The 18,402-nt window shown below is 45.4% G+C and overlaps 1 protein-coding gene across 2 annotated transcripts in view; it reads right to left on the bottom strand.

Moving 5' to 3' along the window:
* The window catches only part of GPC1 (glypican 1), a 200,495-nt gene that overhangs the window by 23,899 nt on the left and 158,194 nt on the right, over window positions 1–18,402 (bottom strand). For both annotated transcript variants that reach the window (XM_039556802.1, XM_019289507.3), the window contains exon 3: window positions 4,927–5,318. In XM_039556802.1, coding sequence (XP_039412736.1) covers window positions 4,927–5,318 — 392 coding nt within the window. The remainder of the gene's footprint in view (window positions 1–4,926; window positions 5,319–18,402) is intronic.

Raw genomic sequence — 18,402 nt, 5'->3', positions numbered from 1 at the left:
CTCATTTTTCGAAAGCCTCACCAGTGGTTTGCAACGACAGAAAGGAAAACCAAACAAAAGCAGCTGCTGCTCGTACGTGGCTGTGGTGAGTGGCATCCCTGCACCCTCCCACCCCCACCCCTGCTGGTGACACCAGCACCTTTGGGACCTGCTGCTTCCTGCTGCCACCTGGAAACTCTGCAGGACACAAACCCACATGTCTCTGCCATGAGAAAACTGCACAGCTCCAAAGCCCGAGCTGGGACAACATCCAGTAACAAGGAAATAAACGTGGGGATATGAGGGTATTGACATTGCCATGGAACAACGCTCTCGTAACATCTATTTACAAACACTAACACTGTCTTTTCAGGATCAAGAGGAGGCCAATTTAGATAAATGCTTAGTACTATAACAGAAGTAAAATCCTTTAAACGAAATAACATGTTATTTATGGTTGTGTTTACTTGCTGCTGATGCTCTCAAAAAAGATCAGCCACTGAAAGGATGGAGATGTCCCACCAAGCACATGGGACCAGAGTTCACTGCTCTTGAGATGCTTTAGCACAGTGGTATCGTAAGTGGGAGAAAAAGATTATATCTTCATTTTGTTGAGTAAGATCAATTTTATGCTTACTTCACCAGAAAAGCAACTGGAAACTGAAAGACAGAAGTCAAACATGTCCTTTCAAGCTGTGGAAAAAAGTGGGTCTGAAAAATGGCTACAACCTTAAAGGACATGAGGACCATACTGTCTTTGTTATGTTATTGACTTGTTGGAAATGTAAAGCATGTTTAGATAAACATTATTTTCCATATGTTTTCAGCACATTCACTTAACCATTAAAAGCATTTCTAAAAATTTTATTTTTAGGACTTTTTAATTGGAATTCAGTTCCCAAACAAATGCAGCTTGACCCAGCATGTGTTTAAAAATTACTCATAGGTAAATAGGAAAGCTGCCATGTACCTTATCCTAACAGAAAAGTTTAAAAAAATAAGGCTGAAATATATTGTGAAACACACTATTGGCTAAATAAAAATGTACTGATAGCTGACTTTAACTTGCATTGGTAAAATGAAATACAGGATTTAGTGAAAAAGCTTATAAAGAAAATCATTACATTTTGTTTCAAACTCAAATGAGAATCAGCCTTAAGAACATCTACTGAGAAAAGGAAATGCAAACAACTATTAAAATCGATTATTTGAGTAAGTGTTTCTTGCTTACGTAGCTGGTATTGCTTCACATAAATCTCCACTACCTTGGGAAAATTTAAAATTTAGAAACAAGAACCAATGAAGACCCAGCAAAGGAAAGATTGTCATAATAACTCATTTTCTGACTGATGAGCAAAATTCATTTCAAATTATTTCCTCTCGCTGCCTTTGGAAATGGAACATTACGTCTTTGCTCTCTGTGCTCTGCCTGACAGTCACGGGCTGCCAGGGCTCCAAGGGGAATTGGAGGACTCTGGGCACTCTTTGGCATGCACAGGACAGCTCTCCTCGCCATCCACGGCACTGGGATGCAGGAGGCCAGCACAGACCCGTGCAGCCTCACTGCCCTTGCCGGGTGTCCTGCTGCAGACAGGACCAGCTCTGCCCATCCCCACAGCGCTCTGTGCAGCAGAGCTGGCCCGAGAGGCCTGAGCCGTGTGAGCAGCACGTAACAAACCCAGCCAGGGTTACAGCCACTGCTGTTTACCATGCTGCATCTCCCTCAGGGTTTTCTGCTTGTGCTTATAAAGGGTTACCTCTCAGCCCTTACCATTTCTTCTTTCTCAGCTTTGCTCCCCGAGCCCTGCAATATTCCAGTTCACCTCCACCACGTCTTTTCCAGGAGCGTGTCCTCGCTCTCACTGCTGAGCACAGCAACTGCTCACAGCAGTGAGGGAGGGTCTCTGGGCAGCAGTGAGGGAGGGTCTCTGGGCAGCAGTGAGGGAGCACCTCTGGGCAGCAGCTGGCAGGCAGTGACTCCACCAGCACAAGGCCCTCTCCTGTTCACATGATGCTCAGAGCTGGAGCAAATGCTGGTTTTGGGCAGCTGCCAATCTCACAACCAATGAACAGGATCCTAAACAGAACTGGGACATTTGTTCTCTCTCACTCTGGCACACACCATGAGGCAGCATCCCTGGGGAAGCCCCTTCCTCAAGTGCCCTGCACTAAGGATTTTGTGGCTGCTGCCATTTTGGTAGCTGCTACTTCATGCAGGCGATGAAAAACGCACCTGGCATCATGCAACTTAAATGAAAACCTGCAGTTTGTGCTGAAAGCACAGCTACAGAAACACAGAACCTGCACATGAACACAGAGATGGTGCCCTGACCCCCCACCCAGGCGTGGCCCATCGTAACCCCTCGCTCTGTGCCACGGCAGGGTGCCAGCCTGCACATCCATCCTCAGCCTTGCCAGACAGCCACACCAACCACAGCCCGGGTCCCAGCCCAGATGGCAACGCTTCCACTGCTGTCTGTGTCAGGCCAGGTTGGTGGCAGCAACCACCAATGAGAAGTTTTAGAACTTGGTGTCAGAGCCTGCAGTCTGTCAGGGTGACTTTGCCTTGAAAGCTTGGATGGCAGAATAGATGAAAAACGGTTTTGCCATTTTCTCCCTGTCTGCCCTCAAACTATTTATGCCCAGCAGGACACAGAGGTCTTGCTCCCACATGTGGCTCCTGTTCCTATCCCTACCAGCCACTGGCCAAGGGTGCCTGAAGCTGTGGCTTCCTCTGAGATTGGGGCAGCTGAAGGCTGGGGAAGAAGCACCCCTTGGGCACAGTGCAGAGGCAGCAGGAATTAAAGAAATCTCATTAAATCCATGCCTGTAGCTCACTCAGGGAGGCTCTCTCCCATTTAAAGACAGCCAGGAACTCTGGTCTGTGCCAGATGTGGAGTGCCCAGTGACGCTGCCTCTGCACAAGGACCTGAAACAGCGAGAGGATACAGGGGATACACTGAACTGGAAGTGTCCGAGAAGCTGAAACCAGGAGGGGTTTAGTAGAAATCTGTAGTTTTTCTGGGATTTGCAAACAAATAAAATCTATTCCTTCCTGAAGTCCAGAGCTAGCTAATTTATTTCTAAGTGTTCATTTCAACAGGCTTTCTCAGTCTTCCTGACCAAAATGCTTGCCAGTACTCCATATGAAATTCCAGCTCAAAGAGAGAGTCCTAAAGACTTCTGCTACCAGCTGACAGGAAAGTTGAATTCCAGTTTCTGACCTCCTTCTAATGTCATAAGTACAGAGCAACATGAAAAATGCCTAGAACCAAAGCACCAGCTGTGGGTCGAGTCCAGCACTTCATATCCATTTGACACAAGTGTAAATCCACAACTAATAAAGTCGGTAAAGAAGACAGGGAAAATAATCAAGTTTTGGTCCTCATAACAAAATCAGCTCTCAAGAAGGCTGTGCTGAGGTTTTCTGACTCAGTTCATATAGCTGGTGCTGCAACAGCAACACACTGGGTTAACTGCAATGTCAGAGAGGGCTCCTGTGAGAGAGGAACGGTTGGGACCCTCCTAGAAAACCCTCCATCCTGAAGGAATGGACTGGGGGAAGCTGAGGGAAAAGGAGGATCTGTGACTCGTCACATTCCCCACATCCTGTTTGATAAGTGATGCCCGAGAGAAGGAAATTTCAGAAAGGGGGGACCAGAAACAAAATCCAGTGAGTCAGAAGCCTACATGAAGGTGGGGGAAAAATAATGCCTCATGTTGGTATCTCAGGTCCTTCCCTTTGGCTGATACCATGCCTGCAGTTGCCTTGCCAGCCTGTTTTACCCACCAATCTCAGCTACAGGCAGGATCATGCCCATCGAGCTTGAAATCTCTGCCATTCAGAGGATTTATGAAAAGTATTTTGCTTTTGTCCCCCTGAAATTACATCATTCTCCTCTTTTATCTGTCTTAAGTGTCAGGAGAGTGTGATGTTAATGAGATGTACAAAGGCTTTTGGGTAGCTGAACAGTTTTATAGTCCCACACTGATAAATTTAAGCATTTGTCACTGTTACCACATTAATGTTTCTTCCTGAGATCAAAGTCTGGATTTGCTGCATTAAGTGGGACCGTCCTCTGCTTCGCATCACCACACGTTACCTTCTGAGGAAATGAATTGTGATTCTGGATTTTTACATTCACAGTTTAATCACACCCTGATTCTCACACCTGCTGATTCCCATCTCCACATGCAGTATGCAAGCCATTTTTTTATTATGGATTTTCTCCTTGCTACCTGTGTGAAAAACCTGACTATCTTGTTTCAGGACAATCACTTTCTTCTACCTCTGAAAGGCTGCCTCCACAGTAAAGAATACAGACAATTTCCTCCCTTCTGGAACCCTGGATCCAGTCATGTTAATTTACATTTATATAGCACCTTTCATCCCTGAAGATCCCAATGCACTTTACAAATTCCCGCTCTCTGTACACAGAAGCTGTACAAAGAGACAGGCTACACAAACAGACACAGGATCCCATCACCAGCCTCCGAAACACATCCCTCTGCCCGTATTCCCAGCACACTCGTGGCAACCCAGCTCTGCACGCCCTGCAGCACATCAAGGAGGGAAACGTGGCAGTGTGATTTAGAGGCACATTGGGGAAGCACGAGGAATGTGGGCAAGCAATGGAATGGCTTTGCAGCCTGGCTGAGTGACATCTCCTTGGCACCCTGCTACACAGGTTAAAATGAGGCAAAAGCTGATTTGCAGTGAGTTACATCTCACTGCCTCAGTGCTGCTGTCAGTGCCTGTAGAAGTCCAGGTTTGCTGCTCCCTCCCACTGATGGGTAACCCTCAAGCAATTTATTTTTAAAAACTGTATCTGTTTTCTTTGTAATGAAAACATAAGGGGAAATACCCACCCCCCCCCCCCCCAAGAGCAGCGGTCGACTGGCTCCAGCCAACGTGAGGATGGAGGACAAGGGAGAAGCCCAGCATACCTGAGACACCTTTTTGACCACGTCGCTGCCCACGAGGAAGCCCTGTGCGTAGGAGCGCGCTGCGATGAAGGCTCGGGTTGCCTTCACCTTCAGGTCCCTGGGCACCTCCCCGAAGGGTTTGTGCTGCTCGGCGTGTTTCACCATGCAGTCCAGGTACTCATCTGTGATGTGGTACTGGGGGTTCAGCAGCTTGAAGAGCCTCTCCAGCAGGCGTGTCCAGAACTCATTGAGGGCCTCTTCCAAGTTGATGTTGGAGCTCCGGTAGTAGCGGCGCAGCTCGCTGTACAAGTCCTTGAAGACCTTCACATTTTGAGTGTACAATTCTCCATACATGCTTGGAAAAGCATCATAAAGGGCCTTTTCTGACTTGTTCAACAAATCCTGGAAATAACCTGAAAGATAAGAAAAAGGAGAGGTGATGTATCTGTTGGACAAGCTGGAATTCAACAGGCTGTGTCATTTGGCAGCACAACTGAATACCCAGAGAAAAGAGAAGGGCCCTGACACAGCTTTTCCTCCAACCAGCATTACCCACACTCTCAGACTTGAGCCTTAGCCATGAAGATAGAAGGAGGAACCCCCCCATGCTGGAGAACCCTGGTCTGGGCCTCTCCACCTCTTCTGGCAGCCTTACCCGGAAGCAAAGCTGGGTCTCTTTTCTGAATCCGCAAGGTGTCACAGTGTTACTCATAAGTTTTCTTTACAACTGGCATTGCTTACACAAACCCTAAGCTGCCACATGTTATTTCCAAAGCTCCAGTGAGAGTAAAAATGACAGATTTGACTCTTCCCTTACCAACATCTTTAGCTATTTCCATCCTCTCAAATGCCAGCTACCTTCAGCCTGAGACTGCACAGTGGGGAACTCATAGCAGGATCGGCCTGATTCAATTAACAGATTTACATAAGCAACTTAAATCATCATTGAAGTCAGTGAGAGGAAAAATAATTTAAATAATAATTTTAATTTCAATTACATTTTTACTTTTTAGGGTCTTTTCGAAGCAAACCTGATTAAACTATTCTTTAAATCTAAATTACTATTATTTTTTTTGGTGATGCATGATAAGCTCTAGTTGGAGAGAAACTGTTATTCAATTAAAATCAAACAGCTTGTGTATTTAGGTACATAAATTAACTTTAGTGGTCTAGACATAGAAGAAAGGAAAGAAAAGCTTCTGAAAAATACATATTGCATGTACAAAGCTTTATTAAAAAGTATTTTTTGAGGGAATGGCGCTGACTACAATTAAAGACCTCTAAAATTGTAGAACCAGTAAAACTCAGATCCATAAGTCTTGCTTATACTCACTGACTGAGAAGGGCCATACAAGGAAGCTTTCCTACATTAAGGATCTGTCATTGGTTTCTCAGATTTGAATGAAGCTAAAACTTAACAAGTGAATTGATCAAGTGAAAAGAACTCTCTGCATCTGCACCACAGGCTGCTAATACTGAAAATTCCTGCGCTATTTTAACAAAGCAACACCGAGCATTAATAGCCTGGCCTTCTCCAGCCACTACCATGTGCTGCTTAATAGATTAAAATTTGATCTAAGAGATTTTTACTTTTAAAAGATTGTGAGCAAGCTAGGTCTTAGCAGAAGTCTGGTTTAGTCACTTACACAGAATGTAAAGATCTGTTATCTGGAATGTTGAATAAAAACTGGTTTTCAAATGTACTTTGGAAAGACATTTATTCTTATTCAGCAAGACTGCGTTGGAAGTTTGTATCTCCAATCATTTTTACTGGGATCCCTCCATCTCTCAAATGACTGATCATGCATCTTCCCCACTAAAACTGGATTTCTTCCTACAGACACCAGGTGTCAGGGCATCAATGCCACCTACGACCTTGCAGTGGGGGGGGGGGTTCTCAATAGGGAAAAAAGACAAAACCAGATCCCATCAGATTAGTAAGAAGAGATGCTGCAGCACATGCCAATGCTAACACATCTTATCAAAGCCTCTCCTCTGGAATCTGAAGACAAAGGCTGACTCAACCCCTGCCCTCTTCCTGGGTCCCAACTCCCACTCCCCTGCCCCAGCCGCCAGAGAGGAGCTCTCTCCCAAGGTAGGACAGTCATAATTAAACCCTGGCAAATGTGCCTGGCACACACCCGGCGCCCACCCCGGGAGCCCTGCGCAGACCCCTCTGCTGCAGAGCGCTCAGGTACCCCTGGCAGCTGTGCTCCGTCCCCAGCACAGCAGCTGTGTGCACACAATTCTGGAATTTCGGCCACTCCACCAACACGTGAGAGGCTGCAAGAGGATGATTGCTCTTTGTGAGTTTCTCACCCAGCATTTCTCTCCTGCCCTAGTGTCACACCTAAGCTTGGGCTGAGGAGACCCCAGCGGGGTGAGGTCCAGGCAGCCCTGAGCTCCAGCGCATCCCAGCACTGCTGTGAGCTGACTTGGGGCTCACCCTGCTGCAGCAGGGCAGGGGCACCCTCCCTGCAGTGCCTCCCGAAGGGGCTCACAAGCCAGGCAGGTGACTGTCAGGCAGAAGGTTTGTCCTGGAAGGACACTTGTTGGAACTGACTAATCTACGGTGGCTTCATTTTTCTGTTCCTTTCTGCCTGTACAAGGAACAGAAACAGCACTCACCTCCAACAGACACGAAGTACAAAGTTTCTCTGATGCTGATGAGGCATCATCAAAAAGCTCTTCTCTACCCTAACGTATCACTCCAAACACCGCTGGTTGCCCATTCACAAATTAATTAAACTGAGCTCAAACTCTCTTCCTTGTATAATCAGTGTTCTTTTCTGCGTGATGAGAGACACGAACTGAACAATTTGCTCAGCAATCCAGGTCCGACATGCAGCTTTGCACTCACCATCAGGCGGAAGAAAACACCAACAAACACAGCCCAATTTGTCAATTCAAGGCAAAATTACTGCCTTTGTTTTGCTACAAGAGAAACAAGATGTGTATCTCCCTGTCAAAAAATTGGAGCCTGCTCTCAAAAAAGTCCGAGCTAATTAAGGGCTGATGAACTGTTACTTCTCACCCAAGGGAGGGAACACTGATTACGCCAATTCATTTGTGGCTGGTTCTCACAAAGTTCTAGTTTTCACACACTGAGGGAAAAAAAATCTACACTAGCCAGGGAAAATTAATCACCAATTAAGCCTACACGTGTTTGTGATGAATGGCTGACCTGGCACGAAATTTAGATGTCCATTTTGCAGTATCAGAAGGCACTACCAAGTGAGATTTGTCAAGAGGGATGCCAACTTCCCTGTTCCTCAGTACGGTGTCAGCTGAGATCTCCAAGTAACACTGCATCTCCTCCTTAACACTCCCTGCCTGCTGATGTCCAACCTTTTAATGACTTTAGACATGTGTCATAGATTATGGATATGCAGGGTTTTGGGATAAGACAGCTTGCTGAAGCACACTTCAGGCTCCTGCCATTCTACCTTGATTTCAGGTAGAAGGAATTATTTATTTGAAGGGGAGCACCCCTTATCTGTAGTCACGGTGGGTGGGGGACCCTCAGGTAACAGGGTGCTCCAAGTCTCTAATAATGCAGCTGTCCCACTGTTCCCATCAGAAGTTACCAGTAACAGGGCAAGCAGGTACCTTTGGATGTATCAGCTGCCACTTGGTCACCGCTGCTGGGTCTGCCCTGGCTCCCAGAGCACCATTAGAGTGCTTAGCTCAGGCAGGGCATGAGCACATGGAGGCAGCTTCACCCAGGTCACACACTGGACACAGCCCCAAGGCCCCTGAGCTCTGCTGACACCACGTTTTCTGTGCCAGCAAAAGACTCAAGCCATGAACTGCACTCATGCACTGTAGCACAGGGCTTTGTCAGCCTCGTGAATGGCATGGATGGAGGGAAAGGGCTCACGAGGAGCCAGTGCTGTCCTGTAAAGCCCTTCTGGCTCCAGGAGGCACCATTGCACTCCCATCCCTGGGGGCAGGAACAGCTGAGGTGGCTCTGCAGAGGCCACCTTCCCTCTGAAAGGATGCATTTGCTTCCACTCTGAGTCACAATAAAGCAGCTACAGATTCTGTGGACCTGTGCTGAAAAACCATGGCTGTTCTTGGCTTCTGCAAGCCCCAGGAACTTGACAGCACTAGCCAGAGACATCTCCCTGTGAGTCACCTGCTAAATCCACAACTGGCCTTCCCTTCTTTCAAAAAGTTTTCTTCAGGAGCCATTAAACAGGCCAGTCCTTCCTCACCACTGCCAGCTGAGGGACACAACACTGCCAAGCCCAGCAGGTGACAGTGACAGTACTTCAGATAAACCAAACTCAATTTTCCCTGGGCCAATGCAAGGCATGGCTCCTCAACCAAGGCTGCTCTTACATGAAACATCACCTTTCACACCCTTGCTTCAAAGTATTCAGAAGAAAAATAAACTGAAATGGAAGTCTGTTTTATTACTATTATCATTGCTTCTCACTTCCAGGCTCAGAAACAAGACAACTGGCTTTGCTCAAAGGAAATTTGCCTTTTGGCAGAGGCCAGGTCTGAAGAAGTCTGCCTCAAATAAAAAAATGCCAGAAGGTTATGAGCAAATAAATGAAAGGTTTTTATAAGCAAAACGATTCTGCCACCTTGGCTGTGCTTTCTCTTGCTGTTGTAGTGATAAAAACTTATTTCTCAGAGAATTAAGTTTTCAACCAGAATCTATAACCTTTGCATTCAAGAGAGATTGCAAATCCCCACCCATTTCCCTGCTTCACAGCTTCCCAGTGTTCGCAGCTCATATTTTCACAGTTTCCACATTTTCACAACTCTGGATTCAAATTGGGAAGCTGTGAACAGCACGGCAGGGACTGGCAGTTTCCCTCTGAAGATGGAAAAGTTTTGAGTTTCTCCTTCCTCAACCCCCCAGCACCAAATACTTTATCCAAGCTCTTTGCTACCATTTGATCACTCAACATCTGGAACACACTGGGGTTTCTTCAACTAATACAATGATGGAATGGGAATGGATGCAGGAGGGAATGAGATCACTGAAGGAAGAACACCCAAATGCTCTTTTGGCATGCAGCACAGCTGGCTTTCTTCAAGCCCCATCAAATTTGAGAGGCATGCTAGAGGAAATATGAGAAACGGAGAAAGGTGACTGAATTACTGTCAATCTGAATATTATTACAATTTTAAGCAGAAAACTACAGCACAAAATGTCTTATGCACAACTGGAAAGAGTTGAGACTGGAGAAACACCAATGGTGTTCTTGTGAAAATGCTGCAAAAGTTTTGCAGCAATGGGTGAAATTAAAACCCAGACAGCTTTGCCTGGTGAGCTCAGTTTGTGGTCCGAGGGCCTAGCCATGAACTGCCAGCACAGCTGGAGGTGGGGGCAACAATGTGAGGAGGAAGAAGTATCAGATCCTGTATTGTAACTTCTCAATTTTGAGCAAGCACACGAGCCTGTGGTGGAATTCACACAGGGCCAGAGCCACGGAGCATCTCTGCAGCTCTGGAGGAAGGCTGGGGAAGTATGCTCACTATGAACAAACTGCTGCGTTTCAGGACTGGACTGAGCACAGGAGAGGAAATGTAGCTGGTTCTGTGATGCCCTGAACCCCAGCCAAGCAGGGAAAGAAACAGGATGGAGATGTCTGCTAAAGCAGAACTCCTGCTCGGTGCCAGCCCTGTTGGTCTGAGGAACAGTCTTTTCCTGGGCTGAGCTCCCATTTAATACCCTGCTGCAGTTCCCAATACCAGTTTGCCTCTCCAGTTGGTTCTAATGCTGTTCTTGTATTATTCTTAGAAGGGAATAATTCAGCAACAGATTTAAGCCATTAAAATCCAATTCTAATGTGTTCATGTCTATTTTATTCACTTCAGCAAGTACAATGATATTTTATTTATAAAATTGTTATTACTAATTTAAGTACTACCCATGGCTGTGATGAAGAGCTGATATCAATCCAAGAGCAGTGATATACTCTGCTTCATACCTTGGCTGGGTCCTGCCACAGGAAATAACCACAGTGAGACTGAAGGACTTAGGCTCCACGAGCAGGTAGTACTGGATACAGAAATCCTGGTGCCATTTTCCTGGGGGGTCACCTCTCTCCTCACAGCTTCACACATGGGTAAAACTGCTGCTGTCTAGCTGTTTCCTCAGTCCTGAGCCACCCTGGAGAACACAGTCCCTCTCTGCTGTCTTCTGGATCACTACCATGTACATCCCTCCCAACACCCCTGTTTGGTGGCTGTGGCCAAAGAGGCATCAGGATAAACCAAGGCGCACATTGTAAAAACAAAAAAAAAGCCCAAAAAAATGGAGAAAAAATTAGCTTTTCCCTAGAAGCCAAAGGATGAGCAGTGTGAATGAATGTGCTAGGATGCAAGAATTATGATGCCTTCAGGTAATACAACTTCAAAACCTGTAGGATTTGCTCCAAAGAGCCACTTGACTCATATTTCCTCTGCACGCTGTGTCCTGGGAGGACTGATGAGATGTTGTGGGTCAACGAGACAAGTGCCAGCTCTGCCATGCAAGATCAATTTTGTACTCTCCTAAACCTGCTCAGTGCCCAGCACAAAAGCACTTCAAGATTTTGACCTCAATCCTGCTGGAAGGTTGGTCTAGGGCACCTCCTCTGATAGACGGATTTCTTTTCTCAACTTTTGGTCTAAGATCATTCTTTATTCACTTGGTCTTTGCCAATATGGTCCTGTAGTTTCAATTGTTGGGTTTTTCCCCCTGGTGTTCACTGTTTGAGACATTTATACAGCAAGTCCCACACTTTCTCAGCATCCATGCTGCCTTGCTACAGAAACAAAGGTACTTTCTCCTCTTTACACCTGACAGGCTCTCCAGTCCTCTGGATCACTCCAAGAGCTCTTTTCTTCACCTCTTCTGCTTGGCATTAACTCTTCTTAACTGTGGGTCATCAGAAGAACAAAGTACATCTCCTTTTCTTCACTGGCAATAACCCTGTGAATACTGCAAGGACTGCACTTGCCTTTTTTAGGAATTCATCACATTAGCATTTCACAAACTTTCCACCACCAACTGGTACATCCCTAATTCTTCCCCTTGCTATTTCCAACCAATTAATCCCCAGCTGTAGGCCTAACTCTGAAATATTGGATTTCACCCTATTTCTATTATTTTTATTGTCATAGTTATCCACTATCCTCTTCAACAGTGACAACTTTTCCCAGCACTATGCCACCAATTAATCTCCTGAATGCATTTCCTATCACTTGTGTCAGTTTTTAATGGGGCTGTTAGCCAGGATGGGGTCTAGGCCTGTCTTGAGAACCACACCTGGGACCTCCCTCCAGCCCAGGAGCTCATCTTTCAACACAATGTATTGCTGACTCCCCCTTAGCGAGTTCACCTGATAATTCCTTTACTAATTTCTATCTTCTTCAGCTTAATTAACTACTCAAGGCACAGATGCAAATGTCTTTGAAGTCTCCTGAGATGGATTAGTTGACAGAACAGGCACGCTGTGCGGAACAGTGAAAGCAGGCTTCGGATACAGGATTTGACCAAATCTCTACAATCTCTTACTCAAGTTGCCTTTGGATAAGAGCAAAAGCTGGCCAACCTTAAACCGGTTTAGACTGGGACATACAGCAGACTGTTTCTTGTGGTAGGGAAAGGGAGATCTTTTGAGAAAAAGAAAACCTTTTCCTGCAAAAGAGAGATGCTGTTTCATGAAAATGCAGTTTGGAGCATGGCTCTGCTACTAGTGAAGAGAGGAGCTTCTGCCTGGGAGGAAGCACCTCCAGTCACTCCAAAGAAACTGCACTTCTTCTGCCAGGACTTGGATAACATTTTCATTTCATTGTGTTGAATGGCAGAGAGATGTAATTATTTGCAGCTATTTCTTCTTCTGCATATTGCCTCTCCTCTGTTTCTACAATTTTCCAAGACAGGTTGCTTTTATCTAAGTTAAGCATGACTGGATCCAGCTATCAAAACAGGGGAGTGGAGGATGTTCCCTGGCAGAGAAGCTCCCCAGAGGAAAGAGGTGGCCCTTACTCCAGGAACAGTAGGAAGCTGGATATTCTGCTTGTCCTCCTGATAAGCACTAGGGTGTCACCCAAGGTGACAGCAACAAGCCTGGATGCCACAAGCACAGCCACAAGAGACCCTCTCCAGCCCCAGCAGCAGCGCTCTCCAAAACATGGCTGGTGAAGAAACCACTTTAGGCTTTGATGATCCCAGTGCACTCAGTATTACCATCCTGATGACCCTTGGGAACAGCTCTGTGCAAACCTTAAGACACCCCTGAAGTCAAGTTCAGCAAATCTTGCGAGACAAAAGTCACTTGGGGCTGGGGCTAAAGAACACAAAATAATCTGTAGTAGTGGCAGGACATAGAAGCAAAGCCTGTGCACAGACCGCAGCTTTAACAGGAGTCAGCATCCCCCCCTTGGAGCACCTGAGCCTGCTCTGGCACTCCCTTCTGCCTGTCAGTGTAAGAGCGAGAAGGGAGCTGGAGCAAGCGGCTTGCACCTGCCTGGAGAGGAATTCCAGGCACCACACAACCCCTTCACAGACCCTGGGATCTAAAATGCCACAACATATTCTGCCAGTTTCTTGGCAGGTCCTTGATTGTTTAGGCTTGGAATTTCCATGCTGGGGACTTGCAACACCACACCAGGGCAGGTGTGGGGCAAGGGGGGTTCTGAGCTGCTCTGGGCTGCACATGGGGAAGTGCCCTGGTGCTCCAGGGGGTGGAATGATGGAGCAGGAGGTGGCTGTTAAGGTGTGCCCATTTTGTGTGGCAGTGACCAGGTCAGCTGGGCTGCTGTGGTGCTCCCAGGCACACACACAGTGCAAGGACTCACAGCCTGTATGCGGCTGTGGCTCTGAGCCTGTGCATGAGAACCAAAGACAAGCTGCACCTAGGCTAGACTTTTCACAGAGTTTTTTCACCCATCTAATTCCAACCCTGTTCCCTGTACCTCTCCAGCCTGCCTGGCAGAGAATGAAGAGCTGTGCTGCTGTGAATAAATCTCCTGTAGACTGAAAGCCCTTGTATAGGGGATTTGCTCTGTTTGCATCCAGAGTGAGATAAGCAAATACAAGAGATGTGAATCTTAAGATTATTTTACCCACGTGTTTTCCTGGGATCTGAGCTGGCAAGGGATTTTAATCAAGGTACCTTCTAAATATACCTGTGCTACAACCAGAGACTTGCAGCAAATGATGAACTGCAAATATTGCCCCAGCAGGCTGTTATCAAACAGGTTTCAGAGCAACCTCTCTGTCAGATAAGAACTGGGGAGATGTGTGGGTGGGATTCATAACATGGGAGTCAAGTCTGACCTGGCAGCTCAGTCCTCACTTGAGGAAGGGCAGGCACCTCCCTCTTTAGCATGAGCTGTGCTCTTCTTTACAGCCACTCCTCTCCCTCTGGACTGTAGTAGGAGTTGGGATAACTGAGCCAGAGCAAGCCAAACTTTTGGATAAATGAAATTTTGTGAGATAAATTTAGCTCTCATTTTTTTCCTCTAAGAAAGGCTGCATTTAAAGGCCAAGCAATAAGCACCACAGCTATCACTGACAGGAACATAAAGGCAGTAAAATTAATTGCTAATACTGCTTGCTCCTTTCCAGGTTTACTCAGTAAGACCTGAAGGGCTCCATTTCTCCAAGGGTAAAATAAACTCAGAAGTATCTAACAATACTGAGGGTTGCTGGCAGTTTTAAAAGGTGTGATATACACCCTGGATACAGCACACACCTCTGCAGCAAAGGCATTTTTCACTTCAGAAAGAAGTTTTCCTTTACTCCAGCTGAGTACTGGAGCTGGTGACAAGCTGCAGAGACACAGCAGGAATGAGACAAGCACTGGATCTGCTCGGGATGTGCCCATGAAGGTTGTCACTTTTCCAGGAACACCATCCCAACGAGCCTCACTGAGGCTGAGTTTGACTTCCTGTCCCTTTCAGCAAGCTCCAGAGAGCTGCACTTTAACCTGCACAATACCTCAGGGGCCATCCCTTGCTCCCATACACACTGCTTGAGGCTGAAAATAATGAAGTCTTTACACATTTCAGTACACATATTTCAACTTCTTCCTTACTTATGAAATATACCAGGAACCAATTTGTCACTCAGTCAGGCTTTTTGCAGTATGATTTTAATTGAGAAAAATATCAGTGAATTATTATCTATTTAGAATTAAATGTATTTGTCTCTGCAAAAAAAACAGAGGAAACAATCCCATAGTTTGCGTCTATTTTTGACACTTCCTGCATTCACAGAGGGACTTGAGCATCCCCATGACATGGTTTTACAGATCAAAACTCCTTGTTTGAGTTTCACAAAAGCTGTGGCAGTGAGACAGAACTGACTTTGGCTTTTTATCTTCTTCATTAGTGTTGCACTCTGCTCAAAATGGCCTCTAGACAAACTATTTATCGTTGGGTTAATTAGATCATTTGGATCTATGCTTGCCACTGCATTTTTGCAGTCTAGAGTATCTAAGACACATGGTCCTTGGATATCTAAGAATCTTGAGTATGTGACACGTGGGCTTTCCCAAAGGAAAAAGGAGGATGGGAATTACTGGCTGTGGGGATAATATTCCAGACAGGCAAAGTTCCCCTGTTATTATTGCAGGAGTTTATCTAAGTCTGTATGAAGCCCTTAATCTCTAGTTCTCTCTCTTTCAGTGCCTTCAGAAAATAACTTGCCTCTTCGTAAAAATATTTTGCTTCCATGGAACCAGTATGAAAAGGAGAAATAGGTAGAGATGACTGTAGACAGCTAGTGTTGAGATGCAACCTGAAGAATGCAGCATGTGTGTACCTCTGACAGCTGGGAGTGGAAAGAATGTACATACAGACAATAACATGCACATCTGTTATTGGAATAATAAACAAATTAGTCTCAATTGCTATTTTGATATAGATGAAATACGGATATCTTATAAACAGCTACTCTGAAATAACATGAAGACATTGCCGCACACACTTAGAAATTGGGAACAGTCAGAAAGATGTGGGTAACAAAGCCCTCCCTCAGCCCTTCAATGCATGGGGATTATCCTAGGGATAACCACATGGTACTTCTTTCCCCAGGTGCCTGCTTCAAAAGAAGCAAATTTTAGCAATTGTTGAGGAAAAGAAATTCATGTTCCCTGCCAGATATTACAATAATAAATGCAGTAGCAAGGTTTAGTTTCTGCCCCATCTGACGGCACCTTCTCAGTTAAACACCACTGACTTTTCACCTTGTCCAAAGATAAAAACCTAGATAAAGATGGATTTTCAAAAGACCCTAGTCCCATTTAACTACTTCTGTTTTAAAACATAAAGTCACTTAAAAAGCAGTCCTAAAGGGAGATTTAAGCTTAGTTTATCCAACCTTTTTCTTCAGAGTGTCATTTGTTGTTTTTTTAAAGGTTGCTAAGCATACACTGGCTATAACCAGACTGGGATAAAACCACTGGATTCTCTGAGCATGGGAGCTTTGCTTGGCTGCAGCCCACCTGAAACCCACAGCCAGTCCTGGCTGCAGCCACGGAGAGGTGCTTGATCACTCAGTGAGTGTTAGATCACAGAAAAGCACCTAAGCAGAAAGACTTCCTTCTAAACGGATGGATGCAGATGTGGCACCTGACCAGTCCTAGCTCATGTCTCCTGTCCCTTGACTTTGTGTTGAAAGCCTTATGAAGAGGATCAGTTCAAAACTAGAATGAGTCAAAACACTGAGACACCTACCGACACCTACGTTGTAGCTGTACTACTACTGAATTGATACTGGTTGATTTTGCTTCATTTCACTGAGGTAGAAAAAAGACCTTGTCCAGTACTTAGACCTTTTATAATTATGTCTGAACATATTTTCTAACAGACATAAACATTTTTTTGTTAGTTTGTGGACTATACACATTGCATATTACTGGTTTGATTTATTACTTGTATATAAGTTGCACCATGACTGTGACCAGCATGGAAAATCTGCCACAAAATCTATTTGCTTTGGGAAATTGGCAGTCACCTCCACACTACCAATGGACATTTAAAACTCATCTGAACCTCATCTGGAGGAAATACAATTCTGAAGGCTTGGGAAAGAGTCTGCAAAAGGTTGAGAAATGTCTCATCTCCCATCCTCACTAATTCCATTCTGAGATGTACACATAACACGTGTATTCAAAATTTGTATCCATCAAACATAAATCACTTTCAAATCTGCAAGCATGATAAAACTTTAAAAGACAACCTGCCCGGGTGCCTTGTGCCTCTCAGGACCATCAGCTGGACACATCAGTGACTGAGGACATCTGCATCCGCTCCTGGCTGGCATCCAGCTTATGGAATGGACATCAAAAACACACGTGAAAGAAATATTAGCTGGGAACCAGAATGCTAAACTGCACTCTGGCTGCAGCTACACTTGGGAAAAACAGACAGGAAACTACTCGTGCTCCTTCTTTTTAAAAATTCATTTTAAACAACTAAAAAAAGGCTTTGGTTACCCTGAGATGTTGGCACACTCCTCCTGCCTGAGTTGGGGTTTCTGCTGCTTTTGAAGCATCTCTGGCTCTGCTCCAAATTTGAATGATGGGAGAAATGGATACTTGTTAAAAGCGTGTGCTTGATTCACTTACCCAACATAAAACTTTCCTTTTTTTTCCTGTCAGATTTTTATCCAAAGTACACTGCACCAGTGAATTGGACACGAGAATAAATCCTGATCTCCTTAAAATGTCTCCCATGAATATAGATTGAAATCCTCATTAAACACCTTGATAAATTAATCAATTTACAAGGATGCACAGAGAGGCTGACAAGCAGCTGTCATTCACCTTTTCCTCTTACCACAAATGTTTGAAGTCAATCAAAATAATCTCAGATCTGGCAGAAGACTCAGAACAGACAAAAGGAAATACTATTTTAAACAGCCAAGTTATGGAAAACCTGACTCCTGTTACAAAATGTCCTGGATACTGAAGACTAAAATAAAAGCAGAAGATGATCAAATCAGAAAAAAAGCAAGTCCATTAGGTGGACACGAAACAAAGTGAACAAGACATCCAGGGTAGCAGAGGAACCACAAAACATTCATGGGGCAGAAGGCACTCAAGGTACCTCTGGTCCTTTCTCTGTAAGCCAGGGTGCACCTCACTAACTGCCATTACCCTAATTGCCCCAGGATGCTTTCAAGACCTAGGCAAGAATCAGAGTGAATTTTATTCTCTGGGAAAAGAAGACTCAGAGCACAGACCCACCAAACCCAGCCCAGAGCCACTGCTGGGTCCTGCTTGGCTCGCTGGGGACTGGGCACCCGCAGCCTCCTACGACCAGGTCCTGGGGCTTGACCAAGCTCTTCTTTCTGGCACTGCCCCCTTAACCAGAACCCTCTTGCTGATGGAAATACCCTTCTGTGACCTTGCTGTGCCTAAATGTATCTCCAGAGATCTTCCATAGCCCAGAAGCTCAGTGATTAACTTAATTAGGGCAGTAATTATGTACCTCCTGTTAATGAAAAGCCATGTGCTACACCACTGGATGCTGATGTAC

Source organism: Corvus cornix, chromosome 9 (genome assembly GCF_000738735.6).
Source record: "Corvus cornix cornix isolate S_Up_H32 chromosome 9, ASM73873v5, whole genome shotgun sequence".
Classification (NCBI taxonomy): domain Eukaryota; kingdom Metazoa; phylum Chordata; class Aves; order Passeriformes; family Corvidae; genus Corvus; species Corvus cornix.
This window is presented reverse-complemented; position numbering and strand designations above follow the sequence as displayed.